A 22,487-nucleotide genomic window follows, 5' to 3' on the forward strand; every position below is an offset into this window, starting at 1 on the left:
GACCTGGGAAGGGGCAGCTGAGATGGAAGTGAGGAATGGGATGCAGAGCCGTGGGATGGAGGGAGGGTGGGTGAGCCGTGCTGGCGCTGGCAGGGGGTCTGAAGTGCGAAGCCCCAGGAGGCTGGGAGTCTCTACCTTCCACAGCAGGATGATGATGAGCCCCAGCAGCAGCAGCCCGGCACTCACGGCCACAAGCACCAACCACAGCTCAATCTCAGCGGGCAGCTCCTCCACCAGCTCTGAGTCAATGTCCACTGAGAACTGGAGGAGAGAAATGAGACTCAACAGGGGCCAGCCTTCGGAGACGCCATTCTGTTCCCTTTTCTGTCCCCACAGGGCCCATGGCCTTGTTATTTTTATCTACAGACAGTAGGGGGCGGTCACGGACTAGAAAAAGCCCCAGCAGGATTCATGAACGAGAGTAGGTCCTTATGTCCAGTTTCTTAGGCACAGATTTGGACAGAGGGGCAGCCACAGATCTGCTGGCAGCATGCATCTGAGCTTGTGACCCACACATCTGGACTTGCATATCATAACCTGATAAACCGTGTGACCTTGGACTAGCAATTTCATCTGTCTGGATCTTTCATGTGCTCTGGTGAAGAGATCATTAATGGCTACTTTATAGTAGCAGCATGGCCAAAAGCATGTATTCGGAAGCCAGGCTACCTGGGCTCAAGACCAGCTTTGCTATGCATTAGCTGTGTATCCTTGAACAAATTATTCAACCTCTCTGTTATTCATCTGCAAATTGGGAATTATAATCCCCTACCTCATAGGCTGTTGGACAGGATTAACATGGTTAGTATGAATCCACTGCACAGAGCAACACCTGTTTCATGGCAAACTTATTTAAAAAAAAAAACGCAAACAATGCATAGCAAACAGGATGATTTTTCCCTCAACAACAGCATGGGTGTGTTCATGTATGCATGAGTTAAATAGCCCATACCAGAAGTGTTTCAGACTTTGGGTTTTGTTTTATTTGTTGCTCAAAATATTTCAGATTTTGGAGTGTTTTAATTTCCAGTTATTGGAGTAGAACTTCTCTAGATGACTGTGATTTTCATTTCTTTTAAAATTATTTTGATTTAAAAAAACAGATAACAGAGAAAATTAAAATTTTCCAGTAATTTGATGCTGGGGGGGGGACTGTTTCCACAGTGAACAGTGGTTAGTGTGCACTGGTGATCCCAGCAGGAGGTAAGAGGATCAAGACCAGCTGGGGTATAGGAGGCCCTACCTCCAAAGAACAAACAAACAAGCCTGGCATGGAGGCCCACACCTTTGATCCCAGCACTCAGAGACAGAGTTTGAAGCCAGCCTGGTTTACATATTGAGTTCCAAAACAGCCAGAACTACATACAGTGACCCTGTCTCATAAATGAATGAATGAACAAAAAATGAATGAATAACTAGAATGCATAGTAAATCTCTGTACAGAACTTTTTTTGAGAGAGAGAGAAGGTCTTGTTCTATTAGCCCTGGCTGGCCTCAAACTTTTAATGCTGTCTCAACTCCTAAGTGCCGAGACTATAGGCATGCACCCATATGCCCTCCCCAGATACCTCCACATATCTAATACATTTGCCCCCACGTTGATGGGATCACATTATGTGCACACTTCTGCAAGCTTCGTCTTCCCCATTTTTTTTCAATAATACCATCATCTTTCCCTCTCAATTGATAAAAGCCAGCACGATCTCTTCTGAGGACCGCACAGTCACCGTAGAAATGGACCACATTTTATCGAGCCAATCTCCTACTGACAGACATCCAGATCGTTTCCAATTCCCTGCCCCTATTAACAATGCTCTAAAATACCCCCACATATTCATTTTTGCATGCTCGTTCGGTGAGCTCCTTGAAATATGTGAGCGGGATGAAAGGGAATGGGTGCTTTAAATTTTAATGACTATTGACAAATGCATCTTCACAAAGGAACCACCAATTTATACTCCAGTCAGTAGCATTTCCCACCACCTACCATCACCAGGCGGAGTTCCTCTCTTTAGTATTTTCCAATCAGACAGGCAAACAACTCTTGTTTTTTTTTTTTTTTAAGGTTTTATTGGTTTGTTTGTTTTTTGAGACAGGGTCTCACTATTGTAGCCATGGCTGCCCTGGAACTTGCCATGTAGACTAGGCTGTCCTTGACCTCACAGAGATCCTCCTGCCTCAGTCTCTAGAGTTCTGGGATTAAAGGTGTGCACAAGCATGCTCAACTAAATGGTTTATTTTTTATATTAAGTTATGCATATGCATGTGCTTTCATTGAATTATGTGTGGGTACGTACGTGTGAGTGCAGGGTCCCATGGAGCTCAGAAGAGATTGTCTGATCAGCTGGAGGCAGAGTTACAGGCAGTTGTGACCTTCCTGATGTGTGTGCTGGGAACTGAACTCAAGTTTTCTCAAAAACAATGTGCACTCTTTTGTTTGTTTGTGTTTTCCGAAGACAGGGTTTCTCTGTGTAGCTTTGGAGCCTGCTCTGGAACTTGCTCTGTAGATCAGGCTGGCCTTGAACTCACAGAGATCCACCTGCCTCTGCCTCCAAAGTGCTGGGATCAAAGGCGTGTGCCACCACACAGTCGAACATTGTGCACTCTTAACTGCAGAGTCATCTCTGCACTGCTCTTTTATTTATTTATGTGTAAGGTAAATACTTGTATTTCATCTTACACATGCTGCCTTTTTTACATCACCTTTTATGTTAAAATATATCCATACTTTGTCACGTTCCTTTGGACCTTGTCCTTTTAGCTTATCATCTTTCGTTGTATATGGATATACAATTTCATATAGGCTGATTTTTCAGGTTCAAGCTTTGCAACTTTGGGCTTTAATGAAGTAAAAACCACTCCTGATGGCCCACACCTGTAATAGTAGCATGTGGAAGGCTGAGACAAGAGTATCACTCTCAAAGTTTATGGCTAGCCTGGGCTACATAGTGACATCTTATGTCCCCCAGACAAATGATAGCGCCAGTGAGATGGCTCAGCAGGTAAACACGCCTGTTGCCAAGCCTGATGACCTGAGTCTGAGTGCTCAGGCACACATGGTGGAAGAAGAGAACCAGCTCCTACAAGTTGTTCTTTAGCTTTTGCATGCACTCAGGAGGCAGAGGCAGGTGGATCTCTGAGTTCAAGACCAGCCTGGTCTACATAGTCAGACCCAGGACAGCCGGGGCTACACAGAGAAACCCTGTGTCAAAAAAACAAAGCAAAATGGGGGTTGGAGAGACAGCTCAGCAGTTAAGAACACTTGTTGCTCTTATGGAAGACCTAGGTTTGATTTTCAGTACCCACGTGGTGACTCACAACTGTCTGTTAGCTCCAGCTCCAGGGATCATGCCTTCTTCTGGTCTCTGAAGGCACTGCACACTCGTGATACACATAAATGCAAGCAAAATACTCATACACATAAAATAAATTTTAAATTAAAAACCAAATACATAATTCATTCTCCCCATGATTAAGGGTTATGATTAAATTATTCTGTCTTTATTTTGGCACACATTTAATTCCTAAATTTAAATATTTCATTTAACCTCAATGCATGTTGTTGGCCATATGGGGGAGGTAACATGTCTTTCTCAAACGTGCTCTTCTAACTCTTTTTATTTTTTGGTTTTTTGAGACAAGGTTTCTCTGTGGCTTTGGAGGCTGTCCTGGAACTAGCTCTTGTAGACCAGGCTGGTCTCCAACTCACAGAGATCTGCCTGCCTCTGCCTCCCGAGTGCTGGGATTAAAGGCGTGGGCCACCACCTCCCAGCTCTTCTAACTCTTCTAATGTCTTGAACTCTTGCTCCTCCTGCCTCATCCTGAGTGCTGGCATTACAGACATGTGCCGTCATGACCTTTCTTCTCCACTCGCTGAGAATGCAGTTCAGAGCCAGTGAAAGTGGAAAAGTGTTTTCCTTGCAGGCAGGTGGATGACCTCCACAGGACACCATAGCATGTGTGCCTGCACTCACCCACACATCGTCATTAAAAATAACTTTACTTTTTTAAAAAAGACCAGGCATGGTGGTGCCTGCCTTTAATCCCAGCACTCAAGAGGCAGAGGCACTGTGAATTCAAGACCAGCCTGGTCTACAAGAGCAAGTTCCAGAACAGCCTCCAAAGCCACAGAGAAACCCTGTCTCAAAAAAACCAAAAAATAAAAAAAAGAAAGAAAAAGAGGTAAAGGTACAAGGATCTCTGTGAGTTCATGAGTTCAAGGTCAGCCTGATCTACAAAGTAAGTTTTAGGCCAGCCAGGACTACATCTTGAGACCCTGTCTCAGGGAGGAAGAGGAGACAGTTTGTAACATAGACTGTGTTTCTCATTCATTCTCCCTTTCTCCACGCTTCTTCATCCTGGTTTACTTTAGGAAATGTATCATAGAATGTTTCACCAACCTCCCATTTGTCCCACTCTGTATATCTCCTAGGTGTTTCCATTTACATCCTTTTCACAACAAATTATTAGCAATCTCTCATACTTTTTCCAGCTGTAACTTAGAACACTATTTTTTCCTTTGGAATTTCCAGAATCTTACTTGGACCAGAATAATTTGAAAAGATCTGGCAAGGAGAGAATATTGACTTTTTTCTTCTATTCACAATTTAATTTTTTTTGTTGTACACTTAGTGTTATGTGTTATCCCATGGGGCTCTACACCTTTTTCAGTCACACATACACATGTTGTTATTGTTCGGGATTTGTTTGATTTTTTGGTTTTTGTGAGACAGAGTAGCCCAAGCTGTCCTTGAGCTCACTAAGTTGCCCAGGCTAGCCTCAAACTTGGGTCAATTCACTGTATCAGCCTCTAGTGTATTCCACCACAGCTATCCCTTTAAAAATTATTTATTTATTTATTTACTATTTTATTATTCTTATGAGGGGGGTATTGAGACAGGGTTTCTCTATGTAATCCTGGCCATCCTGGGCCTCACTCTGTAGACCAGGCTGGCCTTGAACTCACAGAGATCTGCTTGCCTCAACATCTCAAGTGATGGGATTAAAGACATGCACCAGTATACCCGCCTTTCTCTCTCTCTTAAAAGTGTGTGTGTGTGTGTGTGTGTGTGTGTGTGTGTGTATGTATGTATACATATGTGTACATAAACATGTGTGGGTCCGTGGGCCCTTTTGGAGGCCAGAGATCAATGTTGTATATCCTCCTCTATCATGCTCTATGTTTGTTTGTTTGTTTGCTTGCTTGTTTTAGGTAGGGTCTCTCACTAGTAGCTGTTTTGTTTAAATTGGCTGACCAGCAAGCCCCCAGCATCCACCTGCCTTAATTGGCCTACAGTCTGAAGTTACAGGCAAATGCCAACTCGCCCAGCCTTTAACTAGGTGCTCGGGTGCTGAGGATCCAAATTGAAGTTTCCATGCTTGTAGAACAAGGCCTTTACCCACTGAGCCATCTCCCAGCCCCTCACTAATTTTAGTTTTGAGACAGGATATCAGTAAGTTGTTCAGGTTGGCCTTGAATTCACTCTGTAGCCCAGGCAGACCTGGGACTTAATGACTCTTCTGTTCTGTCTCCAAGAAACCAGGATGGCAGGCCTGTACCATCCGGCCCAGGATCATCATCCTCTTAGAGATGCCCAGGCTGTGGGGCCTGGCCTGAGACACACCTACTCACCCACGTGGTCTTGTTCTCCATGTTGATGGTAGGGATGCTGGTTCGCAGGAACAAAGTGGCCCAGCCATCTACCCTGACTCTGTCAAAGTCTCTGTAGTCCTACAAGGAAGGGGTCAGAGGTAGCAGCTGAAGTCTCTCTTAGCATCTCTCCTGACCCTATACTCTGCCTGCTTCAGTACCTCAAAGGACCTGGCATCCAGCCTCTCCACACACCCAAATGTATGCCATTCACTCATCTGTGCACTAGCTTTCCTGCTGATGCTGGGACGGCAGAGACGGGGAAGGCCACAGCCTAGGTCAGGCTCAGGGACTAACTCTACCCTAGCACCTGTTTCTGGCACATAGCCACACCCCTTCATTTGCCACAGTGACTTCTGTGATCCCTTGTTGGAAACTGAGTAGATATGACAGAAACCAATCACACAGACCAGAAAGTGAGTTTAGTCAGACTAGGTAGCAAGAAAAGGCTACCATGAGAGTAATCATAACCTGTCCAAGCAGGACAGAGAAGCCACGCAACTTCTGAGAAAGTTGTGTGCAGTTCAGAAGAGTGGACTCCAGTGCCGAAGTTGGGTAGAATCCCAGTGATGAAAGTGAAGGCTGATGGAGACCTTATGGCTGAACAGGGAATTCACACACAGAGACAGAAAAAAAAGCTGGCATTCCAGCCGGGAGGACCAAGGGCAAAGGCACAGATGTAGAATGTAATGGACATATGAGGGGCCATTTTGGAAGCATTATACATTCACACACAGACACACAACCAACACATCGTTGTGGTCCACAATGATTAGATCATACAGAACATGACACTGCTTCACACCACACACACACACACACACACACACACACACACACACACACACACACACACACACGCACCCATGCACGCGCTGGTTTCAATCCTTCCCTGCCGCTCCCCTCACCCAGGTGGATGACAGTGGAAACCTCCGAGTCCAGCACTAACCTCAATGAAGGTGCTGTTCCACACCCGTGCCTTCACGGTCACATTGGTGACATTTGAGGTGTCGGGAATGGGGCACTCCAGCCACACACAGCGGGCGCGGCCACTGGCACAGGTCTGAGGTGGACAGGAGATAGTCAGACATGAGGCAGCCGGCTCTCCAGACCTAACGCTGGCTCTGCTCACCTTCTACCCTTCTGGACTTCATCCCACCCCTGAGTGACAACGGGGCCTGTCCATCGTTTTGCTTATACACGTTCCTCTACGTCTCAAACAACATATGTTCAATGCATTCTTGGGCCAAACTCACCTGATTCAGAGAACACAAACATGAAGCAAAGTTCCTGCTCAGGCTGCCAAGTCCCAGCCTCAGAAATCCCTCCCAAGCCAAGTACTCTGGGTGTCGTCTGTCGGCTTCGGATACCCCTCAACCTCTCTAGCCAGTTAGGCCTCCCCTAGGCCCCCATTTTCGCTTCTCAACATCTTCCTACATGGGGCACTCCATTCTACACTTCTTCCTGCCCTGCCCCAGCCCAAATGCCCAAGCAAAATGGTCCCCAACAGGGTTTGAGGCCTTGGAATCCAGCCAGTGGCTCCTTTTTGGGTCCATTATGCTGGATTCTCCCTTAGGGTGGGAGGTAAATCTGTTTTTCTGTCAGGAGGCTCCCGGACCCGCAGCACCTCTTTAGACTGATGTCTCTGTGTGAGTGGTCTCTGTCTCCCTTGCTTCGTGGGTCCCTGACGCCCACGTGGCTTGTGACCCGCTGTGAAGTCCTCCCCACCTCTGTCCTAGCCACTCACCAACACAGTCTCAGATTTGGCTTTTTTGGCAGCAGCTAGCGTGACAGGTGGGGAGCCCTGGTCTCCCCCGGGATCCAGTTGTCTCCGCCTGCGCTGTGGAGAATGTGGCTTGTCTCCAGGGTCCTGAAGAGGGCAGAGATTTGTTGGGAAGGTAGAGAGAGCTAGACTAGCTGACAGGGGAGAGGGAAGGTACAGAGGGGACTCAGGCTCCCAAAGAGTCCCAAAGAGGACGGAAGTGGCAGGGGAAGACACTGGCCTTTCTGTCCTCTGGCATGCAGATGAGATGTGCCCGGGACATCTCTGCTGACGAACTTACAGAGAGGATAAGGTTGAGAGGGTTGACAAGGTTTCCAGGTGGCTGGCAGGGCCAGGACTCATTGCTATGGATGATGATTTCCGTGGGGTACAGCAGCCACTTGCCATTGGTAACTTCATAGGGCCACTCCAGACCTAGGACCAGTGTGCCCAAGGCCGCCAGCCCATCTCCCACTGGGCTCACCTGTGGGCACACATGACCTGCATGTTGTCACGGTTACCATCTTTTGGGGAACTCCCTCCAACTCAACAGCCCCACTCATCCCAGTTTTGAACCCCAGACCCAGAACAGTCTCCCCATTGCCTCTCCTAAGACTCTCCAGCCAGGACCCCTGAGGTGCCCTTACCTGGAATTCATATTTCAGGGGACTTCCCACATCCTCCACAGTTTTCATGCCAGCCTCACCCATCACTGTCCCGCCAAAGAAGCTCTGCAGCCGATGTGTCATCCTAGGGTAAGAAAGACTGGAGTCAAAGCAGACAGCAGGCCAGAGCCCGGCCAGAGGGGACTGCAGTGCCAAGGCTGGTTGGCTACAGACCCGTGGTGCATAAGGCCCAGTTCTACCACACACCAGCTGTGTGGCCTCACACAAACTAACGAGCCTATCTGAGCATCAGTCTCCTTGCCTGACACAGTGCAAGGCAATGGTAGGAAGTCAATAAGATGTCTTTGATATGTTCACACTACAGGCTCCCAAAAAGGTGGGGGAAGGGCTGAAGAGATGGCTCAGAGCACTTACTGCTCTTCCAGAGAGCTGGGGTCCAGTTCTCAGCACCTACATGGTGGCTAGCAACCATCTTTAGCTCCAGTTTCAGGGGCTCTGACAGCCTCTTCTGACCTTCAAGGGCACCAGGTATACACACGATGCATGCATACATGCAGACCAAACACTCATACACATAAAATAAAATAAATCTAAGAAAAAAGGGAAGGCTGGGGAGGCGGCTCAGTGGGTAAAACACTTGCTATGCTAGTGTGAGGTTCTGAGTTCAAATCCCCCTAGAATCCACTTAAAAGCTGAGTATGGTAGCAGTATCTGTAATTCAAGGGCTCCTAATGAGATGGGTGGTGGAGACAGGAGACGGCCTGAGGAATTTGCACAGGCCAGCTAGTCTGGTCTATGCATTCTGGAATATGCAATAGGCAACAGCAAGGACACCCACTGCCTCAAACAAGGTGTAGGTGAGACCCAACACCTCATATGGTCCTCTGACTTCTACTTGTGTTCCACAGCATGCACATATCTGCATTCTCACATGTGCACATGCAAATGCACATCATGCATATATGCACATACACAAAGATAAATAGCAAGAAAGTAAAATGAAAAAAAAAAAACAAAACAAAGAGCAGAGGCCACCACCTTCACCTCAGGTGTTAAATTCTGTCCCTCCTACTATAGGGACAGAATAATTATGCAACTGTCGTGGGGGCCATTGTTATTAGGAAAAGATGACCTAGGAGGACACCAGACCAAGAGAAGTGTCAGAGAAGCTTAAGAGGCATCTTGAGGGTAGGAAGGACCTGGCTCAGGCACAGAGGACTGGGGGACAGAGCGGTACCCACAAGCTGAGTGAGGCCTGGAGCGTGTAGTCCACCTGCAAAATCAGGGTCATGGGCTGCAAGTTGTCCTGGTGACTTGACCTGAGGAGAAAATGCAGGTGGTAAGGAGACCCAGGGCATGAGCTCAGCCCTGACCAGACTAGCTTTACAGGGTCACTCACGTGGATAGCTGTAGCTGTGCCTTAAGGTCCCTTGTGTGCAGAGTCACTCCAATGACCTCAAAGGCAATGAGCAGCTCCATCTAGCACGAGGGTCAGGGTAATAGAAAGAGGCATTGAAACGCAGCAGGGGGCGATGGCATGGGGAGATCTAGGCAAGGGACCACCATCCCTCCTCCTTATCCATCCCTGGTTCCCTGTCTCTAGGTGACATCATTGCTACGCTGGGGATCTCTGCTACTTTTACACAACCTTAAGCAGGCTACTGAAACTTTCTAAGCCTATGTTTCCCATTCTGTGAAATAGCTTTCTGTCAGGGAAAACTGAGATATTACATCAGGTAAAAGAGGTGGCATTAGGGGTATCGGTGAGCACAGCATCAAGACTTAGCCAAAGTGGTCTCCTTGCCTGTACCTACCCAAGAATCATGCATAGCTCCCTAGTGGCTTCATTTCTTAGTCTCTTGGCCTCTTCTCACCCCCTGCTGGGCCTTCCCTTCCTATATTTCAGTTCTTTGCTTCAAGAAATCCCATGAATCCGGCAGGTAAGATGGCTAGGAGCTCGCCCGGAGGACCCTCCAGGAGTGGAGGTTGTTGCCATGCCTCACCCTCTGGTTCCGTTTGAAGGGGTTTCCTAGCTCGCACAGGATGGTCTCATTAGCTTGGCAGGTCCCAGACTGAGAAAAGAAATCAAATGAGAATAGGGCTATGCTTGTCTTCCAACTACTGCGGAGCACGGTTAGAACTCCTAAAGGCTTGTCTCCCAAGTAGCAGAGGGAGCTCAGTACCTGAGGAGGTGAGCACACCACACCAAAGGATAATTCAAGTAGGTGTCAGATACATTGAGATGCAAAAAGGCAGGAAGCCAAGTTTGGGCTGAGCCGGGGTGGTGGGCACTCACTGGGCGCACTGAGGACAGGAGCAGAGCAGGTGGCACCTCCAAGGTGAGCAGTGCCTCATGGGCATCTTCCCCAGCGCGCTCGCGGCTCGGCGTGTTGGTCACATTGATGCTCAAGAACAGCTTCTTAGTGTCTCTGCTGTACTGGAGCCTGAAGAGAGCAAACCTGGACTAAGCCAAAAGCCCCACCTCCACTAGGCTCCGCCCCTCGGGCCTCCAGAGCTGGGAAAGCCACTGCTGGGCCAAACAGGTCTTAACAGGGCTCATTAAAGCCCCTCTGCATAGCAGGCAGGGGTGTCGGTGGTGCATGCCTTTAATCCCAGCACTCCAGAGGCAGAGGCAGGCGGATCTCTGTGAGTTCGAGGCCAGCCTGGTCTACAGAGCTAGTTTCAGGACAGCCTCCAAAACAATACAGAGAAACCCTGCCTCGAAAAAACAAACAAACAAATAAATAAATAAAGCCCCTCTGCCCACATTCACCCTACCCTCCTGGCCAGTGAGGCCTTGCCCCAATTCTGCCAGTCAATGAGGCTCCGCCTAGCCTTTGATCAATCAGCATCACCCATATAACCTGCTTAGAGGCTGCAGCTGCTCAGACACGAAGGCTGCTCGCATCTGCAGGTTGCTGTCGCACTTGTTGTCTGGCCCGCACTCTTTCTGGAAGTGGACCTGGGGACAGTGGGAGACTTGAGGAGGCTGCACCCCATATTACCCCCTGACCACACAACCCTCCTGGCCCGGAATAGGCCCCGCTCACCTCAGTGTGGTTCTCTAGAGCCTGTGCCTGGTTGAGAACTGGGTAGGCATCCAGAGACCGCATCCCCAGCTTGAGGCGATCGGGCATGCGCAAAGGTAAGGAGTAGTTCATGGCAATAACGATGGGACGGAGTTTATCACGGACATTGTCCTGAGGAAGAGGGTGAGTGAACCCAGCCCCCAAGTTGAATCCTCCTACCTCACTAAGCCCCAAGGAGGAACTGGGGTTCTCTCTACCCCATGGTAAGCTGAATTCCCACTAATCTACCATCTTGGGAGAGAGCTCTTTTTCTACCCAGAAAAGGGTTCCCCTTTACTTCACGGATCTCCGAGTTCATTTCCTCCCACACCATGACACTCCAAAGAGGCACTGAGCTTGTTCTGAGTCAGGGACCCATTCTTTCCAGACTGGGCGAGAGCCAACACCTCTTTTCCAAGGAAATACACCCTTGGCCCCATCTCCAGCCCCGGGGCTTATCCCTCTCCTATCATCTGCGACATGCTGTGTGCTACCCCATCAATCCCTGTCCCCCGTCTTTGGGGATACCCCGTCTCTCAGCTTTGACTTTGAGGGACACTGGCCACCTCTCCCAGAGACCTCAGAGTCCCCATTCTGCCCCACAGCTCCTCCCTCACCATCAGCAGTAATTCTAGAGTCTGGCAATGCGTCTCTGGCATGGAGAAGAAACCATGGAAGACAGCTGACTGGCTGCGGGCAAATCGGAGCCTGGGTGGGCGGCGGTCACGGTCGGCCTCCAGGGTGTAAGCCAGGGCTGCAGGCAGACCGACCGGGCAGTCAGCAGGAGCAGGTGAGCTCCCTCCCCACCACCCTTCCTACCCGAGCACCCTGAGCCCAGCACTCACTGATGTTCCGCCTGTAGCTGGGGTTCCCAGCACTCTGGTTGTAAGCAAAGCACAGCTCCACCTGAACACTGTTGGGGGGACGCATAGCAGGGCCTGGTCACAGTGGGAGGGACAGCCGTGTCCTCCTTCTCACTCTTGTGCTAGGCAAAGGGAACTCAGGACCCTTGTGGGGGAAAGTCGGGAGCAAAGCTGGGGAGTCTACAAAGCTGTGGTGACTTCTCCCTCTGTTTCTGGAGGTCACTAGTGGGGAAACTGAGGCCCAGGGAGCGGGAGCAGGCCACCGATGGCCCAGCCCAGGGTCTTGGGATCTCCAGATCTTACTTTTGTCACCCATCCCCTGCTTTTCAGCCCAGTAGTCCCCTTTGCTATCAGACTGATATCCACCAAAAGCCCTCAGGGTCACTCCGGTCCTTATCACTTTCTTCACAACTGTTTTTTGAACATTTGGGTACAGAGTACCCTGCTCAGGGCTTTTTTGTATACTATCTCATTTAATTATCTCAAGAACTCTGTGAATTGGTTATTACCTTTTTTATGTTATCTGAGACTCGGGCTAATTATTTGCCCAGGGTGAGTCTCCTCCTCCACACCCATCCATCTAAGAGCATTCCTTTCCCCTTCCTTCCAGCCCTCCTCAGAGTCCTCCCTGCCCTCCTCCAGCAACGAGTGACTGGGCTTTGAGCCAGATGGTCCAGAGCTTCTGTTCCTAACCTTGTGCTCACACATTAGCTCCTGCAAGGAACTTTGACTTTAAAAGACATTGGTGAGGGAAGGTATTGCTGGCTCCAACTGCTGATGAGGGGACATTAGGGGTGTCCAGGGGAAGGGCTTAGGGCCTGAGGCCTTGCTGGGCTACCTAGACATAAGGAGCGGGTGGGAATAACTGGGCTGACAGTCTCACCAGGAGGTAGGTGTACAAAGCGAGGGGTCCAACACAGCTGGCCTGGCCACCAAGGTCCTTTGGAGAATATTGATGACGGGTCGGGCCCTGTAGCAACAAGGAAGCAGGCGGATGTTAGTATTTCCTGCCTACCTTAGGCCAGGGCTGGAGTTCAAGTTTCTGTGGATCACTGTAGAAGGTGGGCAGGGCTGAGACTCTGTGAAGATGAGGAGAGAAGGGAGGCACCCCTGCCCACAGCCTCCTAGCTTACCGCAGCAGCACAATGTGGTCTGACAGGCTTCCTACTAGCAGGTCTGGATAGGAGTTGTCATCTACATCCATCTTTCCACTCAGAGAGTAGCCAAAGGTGGACAAGCCAGGCAGTCCTAGTTTGTCTCCGTGGACTATCTGAAGCCAAGAGGAAGTGAGAGGGACAGGGTCTGAGACATGCTTGGAGGAGGCCCTGGGGGATACCAGACACCACCACGCACTCATACCTGCTGGGGCTGCCTGAGGAGTCCCCCGGAGCTGCTGTGGTAGATGTACACCTTGCCCAAGCCCTCAAATGGAGCTCCCACAGCGATGTCTGGGGCGGAAAGATAGAGTAATCAGCAGGCATTCCTGGCCCCCTAGCTCTTTCACCCCCTGCTGCTGGCCACTGAGCGCAGCATGGCAGTGACCTCACCCCAGCAGAATTGTTCAGAGCAACAGGGAACTTCATAGCTTCAGAGCTGTGGTGGGAATGGAGGCTGGGGAAAGGGGAAGAAAATTCCTCAAAGCCAGACAGCAGATCAGTGCCTCAGACAGAGCTGCGCCCCACATTTCCCAGAATAACCCAGTTTCCATTTTTTCCTATCCCCCCATCAACCATTTCTCCAGACACCTTGGTTCTTCTTTTATTTTTCCACCTTGGTTCTTCTAATGACATTTTCTATCAAGATCAGAAAAGAAGCCACTCCCCCTTGATCACTGCTAACACTCACAGCATCCATGTCACTTAAGCCTTAGAGGATGCTGTGGGGTATCTACTATTCTTTATCCCCTTTATAGACAAGCAGACTCAAATCCCAAGGTCACACAGCCAGGGAACTGGATTATAACTACAATATTACGCTAATTGCACTTTGCTCAGTATAGTGGACATTCAAGTATCAAGATTTTTAAAAGGCTAAGCAATGTTTCCTCAAGCTCAACACAGTTGTTGATCTCAATCCTTGTGGCTCATCTGCTACGTTTGATCTGAGAAGGCCTGGGTAACTGTACAGGAAGTCAGGGAGAGTAAGTGGACCCTAGCCTGAAAGCACTGAACCTTCTGCGGGAAGTGCTTGGGCCCATTGGCTGACCTTTCTGGCATCCATTTTCTGCCTCTTAGAGCCTCTGCCTTCCCTTTGGTTCTCAGCTGTGTTCTGGGAGACTCAGGTTGTCAGAGAACTGACGTTTGGTAAGCTAAGTGCTCCCTCAGTAAGCCGGCTCACGCCCTAATGTGTCCTCCCAGTGACTTCCCCACCGGGTCCTGCAGAACACCTACAAGGCAATGCCACTAAGGATCCCTCTTTATTCCATCCCTTTCTCATCACCTGAAATGATACATCCCTGATTCTACCTCCCCAGGTTTCCATCCCACACCCCTCCAGAATCACCCTCCAAAGTACCAAGCCATCATATAACATCCCTGCCCCAACAATTTCTCTGGATTCCTCCCCACTCTACTCTCCCTGTGACCCAGACAGAAAAACCCCATTTACTCTGCCCAGCTTTCAGAGCATTCACCAGCCTGTCCCTAGTGTACATTTTGGTAGTGTATATTACACTGCAAGTTCCTATACTCATGCCGCCTGCTATTTTCTGTGCACTCTCAGCCCGACCACTTATCACCCACTCAAGGCGAGCCTCTGCAGCATCCTCTGCACAGCCTGCCTAGTGTCCCTTTGAGCTGTGAGTCCTGTTAAGCCTGGGGTGCAACTGGTGCTCAGTCAGTGAGGGTGCTGAAGGAGGGGCAGGGGCTCATACCCTGGAATCCATCCTGGTTGATGTCACCGATGCTGGCTATAGAGATGCCAAAGGCTGAGCGACTGGGGCCATGAAGCAGGAGGGAAGGTTGATCTGGGAAGGACGTGCCCGCCTGGTTCATGAAGACATAGACGGCACCCCCTACCTCCTCTTTCCGTTCAAAGTAGTAGGGTGCACCCACCAGGAGGTCCTGCCATCTGTGCAGGGGAAGAGTGGGATGGGAGTGTGAGGCTGGCCCCTGATATATAACATAACGGTCATTTAATGAGCATGATTTTCCCAGGGCCGTGCAACTGAGCAAATGACACACCTGACCACAGGCCACTAGACGGCCAACAGGACCCACCGAATAGAAAACTCATGTCATGGAGAAACCACAGAGGCAGAGATCACACCCGGAAAAGCTCCCCCTGCACCATTGGCGCCTCATGAATGACAGGCATGAATGGCAGGTACAGACAAGCAAGCAGGGGTGTCATGCAAACGACATGCAAATAGCCGGACTCCCAGAAAGTGTGATTACAAGACCCTGAAAACAGTCAATGTGTGAACGCAAAGCTACTACTTCCCTGACATAGCTTGAGCAAGCCTGCCGCACACCCCCACCTGTCTCCCTGGCCCCAGAGGGTACCCCACGTCCTTAGATTCTCACCCATCATTGTTCAGGTCTGCCAGAGCAATGGCGCTGCCAAAATAAGCGCCCACCTGCGTGCCCTCCAGCACCTGCTTCCTCTTCAGGTCTCCACCTGACTCTTGGCTCAGCAAGAAGACAGCGCCCATATGTTGGTGCCGTGGGGCACCCGCCACAACAGTGATGTATGTGGGATGGAGGACGGCACTGCCTACCTGCACCGTGTACCCTAGGATTGGGGAGGCATTCAATTAAGGACCTAGTAAATGTGTCCCCTTCACCGCTGGACCTATCCCCCTAGCTGCCCGCCCTCTATTATCTCCTATTCCTCAATGCCAGTTGAGCAAAAACGTGGACTACAGATCCCCTCATAGCCTCCCTTGCACACCGGGTTTTCAGCTTCACGACACAGCCAATTTTGCATCTGGAAGCTTTGGACCAGAGTGTCACGCGCTGGTGGTGCTCAGTAAGTGTGTGTTAATTGAACTAAATGCCACTGGCCGCATCTGCTCTGCAGTCTCTCCCCACAGCACATCAGAGGTAAAAGGGCCAGTATACTAGGGATCAAGTTGGCTTCCTCCACCCCCCCACCCCGGGGGCCACAGGGCTTACCAATATAGAGGTTTCCTTGGTCCTCTGAACCCTTGTAGCTATATTCGGATAAATCCCAGTCCTTCCGCTGAATCATGTAGCTGTTTCCTGCAGAAAGATTGGGGAAGGGGAGCAGAAAGTATTGGTCACTATCTTTTTTCTCTACCATGGCAACCTTCCATAACAATAACAATAACCCCTTTTATGTATGCCACTTATAAGTCACTGCCTTTTGTGTTGTTGTTGTTGTTTTTGTTTTTTGAGACAGGGTTTTTCTATATGTAGCCCTGACTGTCCTGGAACTCACTCTGTAGACCACGCTAGCCTCTAACTCAGAGATCCACCTGCCTCTGCTGGGATTAAAGGCATGTGCCACTATCACCCAGCTGATAAATCACTTCCTCTTTAAGAATTTTGTGATGGGAGTGTGGGGCTGACTGAGAGATGGCTCAGTGGACAAGAACATTGACTGCTGCTCTTCTAGGAGATCCAGGTTCGATTCCCAGTACCCACACGGTGGTACACAATGGTCTGTAACTCCAGTCCAGGGGATCGGGAAGGCCTTGAGCTCCTGATCCTCAGGCCTCCGGCTCCTAATTGTTGGCAGATACTTGGTTTACGTGATTATAGGTATGGGTATTTTGTCTACATGTATGTCTGTACACCACCAGCATGCAGTGACTGCAGAGGCCAGAAGAGGTCATTGGATACCCTGGAACCAGAATAACAGACCGTTGTTAGCCAACTTGTGGGTGCTGATCCATCTCTCCAACCCTTTAAGCAAGAATCTTAAGACAGTGAAATCTTCTATAACCTCAAAAAGACAGTCTTGTGTGTATTGACCTGAAACATGACTTTTAACTTACAATGAATGAAAAGAGAAAGTGGAAGACCAGAACATTAAGTTTGATTCTGTTTGTATTTAAGAAGATACCTATAGAGGGCTGGAGAGATGGCTCAGAAGTTAAGAACACCTTTCCAGAGGTCCTGAGTTCAATTCCCAGCAACCACATTGTGGCTCACAACCATCTATAATGGGATCACATTCCTTCTGATGTGCATGAAGAGCTCTCATATACATAAAATACATGAATAAATAAATCTTTTCAAAAATACTAAACTAACTATGGAAGGAGTCCTAAGACACCAGGAACACTGAAAAATGGGATGAGGGAGATTGGGGGAGAGGAGGGACATTTTTTATTTTTTCCCCTTCTTAATTTGTTGTACTGAAGATTGGACTTAGACCTTCACACAAACTAAGTTAAGTGTTCTACCATTGAACTTGGTGCTGTCCTCCCCTTTTTATTTTATCTTCAAACAGGGTCCTGCTAAATTACCCATGCTGGGCCTGATCTCAATGTCCTAGGCAGGATTGTGGCATCTTCCTGCCTCAGCCTCGGAGTAGCTGGGATCACAGGACAATGCTGGCCACTTCTTTTGTTGGCAATTTTCGTCCTAAAGCTAAGATTTTAGTATTTGTACCAGAAACATGTTTGTAAAAGTTTCCAGAGGTTGACCTGATGTCAGACAGGCCACAATTTTATCTGTTTCCTTATTTACTTATTTATTTATTGGTGAGAGTTTTCTTGGTTTTTTTTGGGGGGGGTGGTTGTTGTTGCTGTTGCTTTGGTTTTTTTGAGACAGGTTTTCTCTGTGTAGCTTTGGAGCCTGTCCTGGAACTCACTCTAGAAACCAGGCTGGCCTCAAACCCATAGAGATCCGCCTGCCTCTGCCTCCTGAGTGCTGGGATTAAAGGCAGCTATACTTTGTTTTTATGTTTGCTTGTTTCCAAGGCAGGGTCTCCTTATGTAGCTCTGGCTGTCTTGGAACTCTCTGCAGACCAGGCAGATCTCGAACTCACAGAGTTTTCATCCTGGAAGCGCCACCTCCGCCTCCTGAGAGCCAGAATTAAAGACTGGTCCCAGCGGCTTACTGGGGACAGGTGGCTGTTGTTGCCCCTCCTTCTCCCAGGCACCCACCTTTCCAGTTGTAGGCGCCAGGGGCCCCGAAGTACACAGTGTTCTGTGTGAAGCCACCGCTGGTGCCCAGCTGGCACATGCCCGTCTGCAAGTAGTCAGTGTTGCTGTTGCACATCTCATTGTGGTAGGTCTGCCAGTCGTCACCCGGGTCCAGCTGCAAGTCATTGCCTCGCACATAGCACTTGCCCACCATACGACGCTGGTCCTCCATCCCAGACCATAGCACCTGGGTGTAGCGATGGGCACAGACCTAGGAACCCACAAACACACACACGTGGCCTTAGTCAGGATCAGGAAACACGTGGCAAGCTGTATCTCTTACCCTGGGCACTGCTAGCCTTTTGAGCCAAGGTCCAAAGAGGAACTCTGGCTTCTTTTTCTTCCTGTGGGGATACTGAAACTCGTATCCCCTTTCCATTACTTAGAAATCTAGGATCCGGAACAGATCTGGGGAGACCAGAAGGCACGGATTTGAGAGTGGCTGAGAGATCTTGGTGAAAGGAATTGGAGAAGGATGAGGGAATATGGGGCTTAGGCTCCTGGGTCTACAAGGAGCTATTTATCCAGAGATTAGGAACTTGCCTCTCTCATCCCCAAATGACTCTGCTGTTTAATGAAAGGGTCATTTAAAATAAAAATAACAGTGTTAGTGATGGCAGTAAACACTCACTGAGCACTTACTATATTCCAAGCACAAGTCCAAGCTCTTCTCATACAGTAACTTTTACATTTATTTTTATATTTTTTTGTGTGTATAGGTATTTTGTCTGCATGTATGTTGTGAGGACATCAGATCCCCCTGGAACTGGAGTTAACACACTGTTGTGAGCTGCCACATGTGTTGTTGGGAATTGAACCCCAGTCCTCTGGTGAGTGCAGAGCCATTTCTCCAGTCCCGCATCATATGCACTTATTGGGGAAATCGGTGGAATAGATTTAGGACTGATCATGGTTTAGCATTTTCAAGGCCCTGGGTTTGATCCCTAACAAAGCCAACACAAACATTTAAAAAAAAGCCAAGCTATAAATTTAAAAAGGACTCTGAGCCAGTCATGGTGGCACCCACCTTAAATACTCAGGACTGGGGGTGCAGAAGCAGGTGGGTCTTTCAGTTTGAAACCAGTCTGGTCTGCAGACTGAGTTCCAGGCAGCCAGGTCTGACAGTGAGAGCCAGCTTCCAGGGGGTAAAAGGTGTTCTGAATTAGCCTTCGGGCTATACAATATCTCAAAACATGTGGCGCTGTCGTTTATTTGCTTTTTCTGTCAAGTCAGAGCTGCGAGCGCCACTAGCATTTCACAGGCGCTTCTCCTTAGGCACTGCTAAATTTCTGGTGCTCAAAGCACGGTAGGTGCTGACCAAATATTTGTTGACTGAGTAAAGGTGAGTAAGTAGCTAATCCTAGAGCATACAGTCACTTAAACAAACTTCTAGACTCACACTCACAAACAAACGGGGATTAACAAAGGGTGGTCTGGGGAGCTGTCTGCCAACCTGCAACTTATGGTGGTGTTCAAAGGCACAAATCACAGCAGCGGTGGCCACAGCAGTGGTGACTGCTCACAGGCAGCCCAGAGAACTTTCTGGAGTGATGCAAATCTGCTCTCATTGGTCAAAGCTCGCAAAAAGTTAGTATCTGCCCTTTTCACTATATGTAAAGTTTATGTAAATCAAAATAATGTCAGTCTGGGAAACAAATTGACATCTCCCCAAGGACTGACATTGAAGAATTGTCGGCAGCAGAAGGTGACAATTGACAGTAGGGAGTGGCACTCAAATCAGTGCCAGGGTGAGCCAGGGTCACCAGGGCTGTGTTTCTTCCGGTAGCCAGCCTCCCAGGAAGCAGTGTCTGCCAGCACCCAGCTGCCCCGGGCACACTCTGCCCTTTCCCCCTCCAAGTTCTCTCTGCCCTTTCCCACGAATGGTGAGCATCCATGCAGGTCACACAGGACCCACGCCATGTCCAGCCTTGGGAGAGTGCCAGACAACCCTCTCCCAGAGGCAAGGATCAGGGAACGCACAGGCCTATGAAGATATGAGGTCACAGAAATAGACATTTTCAAAGGCCCCAGCCATGCACAGAGGGTCCCCTACCACCCTGTGCTGTCTGTCCTCCCTGGTTCTGGAAAGATGATGCTAAGTGCTTACTTACCAGGACTCTGCCTGCAGGGCCCTGGCTGGCCACAGTCACCCCAAGCCACATGTCCTCAATGATGTGATGGTCGGGGTCACCTGTAGGAATGGGAGGGCTCATAAACTAGGGTCCCTCATATTCCAGTGCCCAAAGCCTCCCTCCTCCTGTGTCCTGCCTGTCATTGCTCTGAACTCACAATATCATCTCTTTTTTCTGCGCCTCTTCCCAGACGGACAAGTAGTGTGCCAGTTTTGCTTTATTTATTTTTGAGTCAGGGTCCCCATTATATATCTCAGACTATTCTGAAACTCACTATGTAGCCCATAGCTAGCCTTGTCCTTGCTGTCCTTCTGCCTCAGGCTTAAGTGTTAGATAATAGGTATGAGCCACCCTGCCTTGCTAACAAGCTAGCCCTGTATCTCCTCTTTGGGCTCCCTCTGCCAGGCTCCTGACTTAGCTCTGCTCCCAGGCTCTTCTCACTTTTCTCGGAGATGTCCATCCGTTCACAATCGTCCTTGAGGGCGGTGAGGGGGCACAGGTACACAGCACCAGTCCGGTTAGTGTAGCCATCAGCCACAGAGAGGTCCCGGGGAGCACCAGCCAGAAGCCTAGGAAAGGGAGGCAGGTGAACCAGCCATTCCAAGTCTCCCTCCAGCCAACTTGCAAATCAACACTCACTAAGCATGGACTCCATACCATGTCCTGGGCATGTAACATTAATAAACCCCAGCCCGTCTTCCAGGACAGCTTGTCACAGGGGAAGCAGGCCAGGAAACACACACTGGTAAGTATCTCACAAGGAAAGCATGGAGGTCTATACACGAGGTGCCCTGACCTGAGTGTGAGGACAATGGCCCAGGGTCACCCAAGAAGGGAGAAAGAGTGCCTGAGACAAGGGTACAATATGTGCAAGGGCCAGGAAGCATGAGCGAGCTGGTGACTCAGACACCAGCCCTCTGTACAACCAGAACCCAGGAAGAACATGGCAGGAGGCATACAGGCCATGACAAATGCTTTAGAGGAACCACAGAGGGACCCCAGCAAGGCAGTGACAAGGTCAGCTCTGGTTTTGTTCCTTATTTCATTCTCTTTTTGAGACAGGGTCTCATGGAGCCGAGGCAAGGATACTCCCTATTCAAAGATGACCTTGAACTTCTGATACCCCTGCTTTCAAATGCTGGGGCTTTCAGGTGTGTACCACCATGCTCAGTTTGGTGTAGTGCTAGGAATTTAACCTAAGGCTTCCAGAATACTGGGTAAGCGCTCTACCACCTGAGGGGCATTCCCAGCCCCAGATCTGGGATTTTGAAGGAATCCTTTGGCCTCAGAGGTAAAGGTAGATGTGAAGAAATGGGTTCAAGTCCTGGGGGCAGCAGGCAGAAGAGAGAAGGATGGGTGAGCTGTCGGAAGCCTGGATCTCTCCTCTCAGAACTATCGAGCACACAGCTCTAGGAGGCACAGATTTCTATGTGAGGTGAGTGAAGCCTCCATCTGCCCAACCCCACCTTGAGGCAAGTACACAGGTATGGGGTGGGGCTGGATATTAGTGTGGCCTAAGAACAGGGTTCCAGTGGGTGGGAGTGGACAAGAGGCTTGTCCCAGAATCTTTAGGGACACCAAGAAATTCCCCACAAGGGGGCTAGAACCTTGGAACCCCATCCCACACCAAAGGGGTAACTTAAGCAGAGCAGACGGGATTGGCCCTGACATCCCATCTCAGACTATCCTGGGGTATTTGTAAAAGAAGATCTCCATCTACCACAGGCTACGCAGTCTAGCTTCAGAACCAAGTTCTTTCTTATACCTTCTCCCTGTAGCCTTTTAATATTTTGATTAGAACATGCCCTCTGCCGCCTTTCTGCCAACTCAGCCTCCTGGGTGGCAGAACTTCCTAGGTGCCCCTCTGTTTAGCCCAGCAACACTGTGGCCCTGAGGCTCCCAGGCTCCAGGCCTCTTACCAGTCAGGAAGTGCTGAGCAAAGGCTGTGCCTACAGCCCTGCTAAGGACCTGGGAGCAAGGGCAGGGAGTAGGCAGGGCAGGGTCCGGGCATGCTGGGGCCTGGGGTGCCTCCGCCTATTGGGAGTCAGGAATGCATGGCCTGGGGGAATAGGAAAGGGGTGGACCTTTGCCTGCACCTCACACCTGCAGCTCAGACGTCACCCTCCTGGCTGTTCCTCAGGGCAGAGGCAAAACTTCCCCACAGTAGTGTTGTGAACGCCCTAGGGAGGGGTAAGGGAACAGATGTAACAGCCAGGCCATTAGCCAACTTCTGTTCAGGCTAGGGAGGGTACCTGCCTGACCACCCTGGCT

General features: G+C 49.7%; 1 protein-coding gene across 2 annotated transcripts in view; it reads right to left on the reverse strand.

Annotated features, from left to right (window-relative positions):
• Itga3 (integrin subunit alpha 3) overlaps nt 1–22,487 on the reverse strand; it is a 30,462-nt gene that overhangs the window by 2,282 nt on the left and 5,693 nt on the right. For both annotated transcript variants that reach the window (XM_013117662.3, XM_005075859.4), the window contains exons 2-24: nt 20,658–20,785; nt 20,196–20,275; nt 18,046–18,295; nt 16,085–16,171; nt 15,494–15,701; nt 14,842–15,038; nt 13,329–13,417; nt 13,103–13,239; nt 12,853–12,939; nt 11,952–12,019; nt 11,724–11,860; nt 11,089–11,238; nt 10,903–11,000; nt 10,335–10,482; nt 10,042–10,110; nt 9,438–9,517; nt 9,280–9,357; nt 8,060–8,162; nt 7,714–7,896; nt 7,398–7,520; nt 6,600–6,713; nt 5,633–5,731; nt 136–261 (exon numbers count right to left, since the gene is read on the reverse strand). In XM_013117662.3, the coding sequence (XP_012973116.1) occupies nt 136–261; nt 5,633–5,731; nt 6,600–6,713; nt 7,398–7,520; nt 7,714–7,896; nt 8,060–8,162; nt 9,280–9,357; nt 9,438–9,517; nt 10,042–10,110; nt 10,335–10,482; nt 10,903–11,000; nt 11,089–11,238; nt 11,724–11,860; nt 11,952–12,019; nt 12,853–12,939; nt 13,103–13,239; nt 13,329–13,417; nt 14,842–15,038; nt 15,494–15,701; nt 16,085–16,171; nt 18,046–18,295; nt 20,196–20,275; nt 20,658–20,785 (2,839 nt within the window). The remainder of the gene's footprint in view (nt 1–135; nt 262–5,632; nt 5,732–6,599; nt 6,714–7,397; nt 7,521–7,713; nt 7,897–8,059; nt 8,163–9,279; nt 9,358–9,437; nt 9,518–10,041; nt 10,111–10,334; nt 10,483–10,902; nt 11,001–11,088; nt 11,239–11,723; nt 11,861–11,951; nt 12,020–12,852; nt 12,940–13,102; nt 13,240–13,328; nt 13,418–14,841; nt 15,039–15,493; nt 15,702–16,084; nt 16,172–18,045; nt 18,296–20,195; nt 20,276–20,657; nt 20,786–22,487) is intronic.

The sequence above is a fragment of the Mesocricetus auratus genome, unplaced genomic scaffold, assembly GCF_017639785.1.
Source record: "Mesocricetus auratus isolate SY011 unplaced genomic scaffold, BCM_Maur_2.0 Super-Scaffold_100007, whole genome shotgun sequence".
Classification (NCBI taxonomy): Eukaryota; Metazoa; Chordata; class Mammalia; order Rodentia; family Cricetidae; genus Mesocricetus; species Mesocricetus auratus.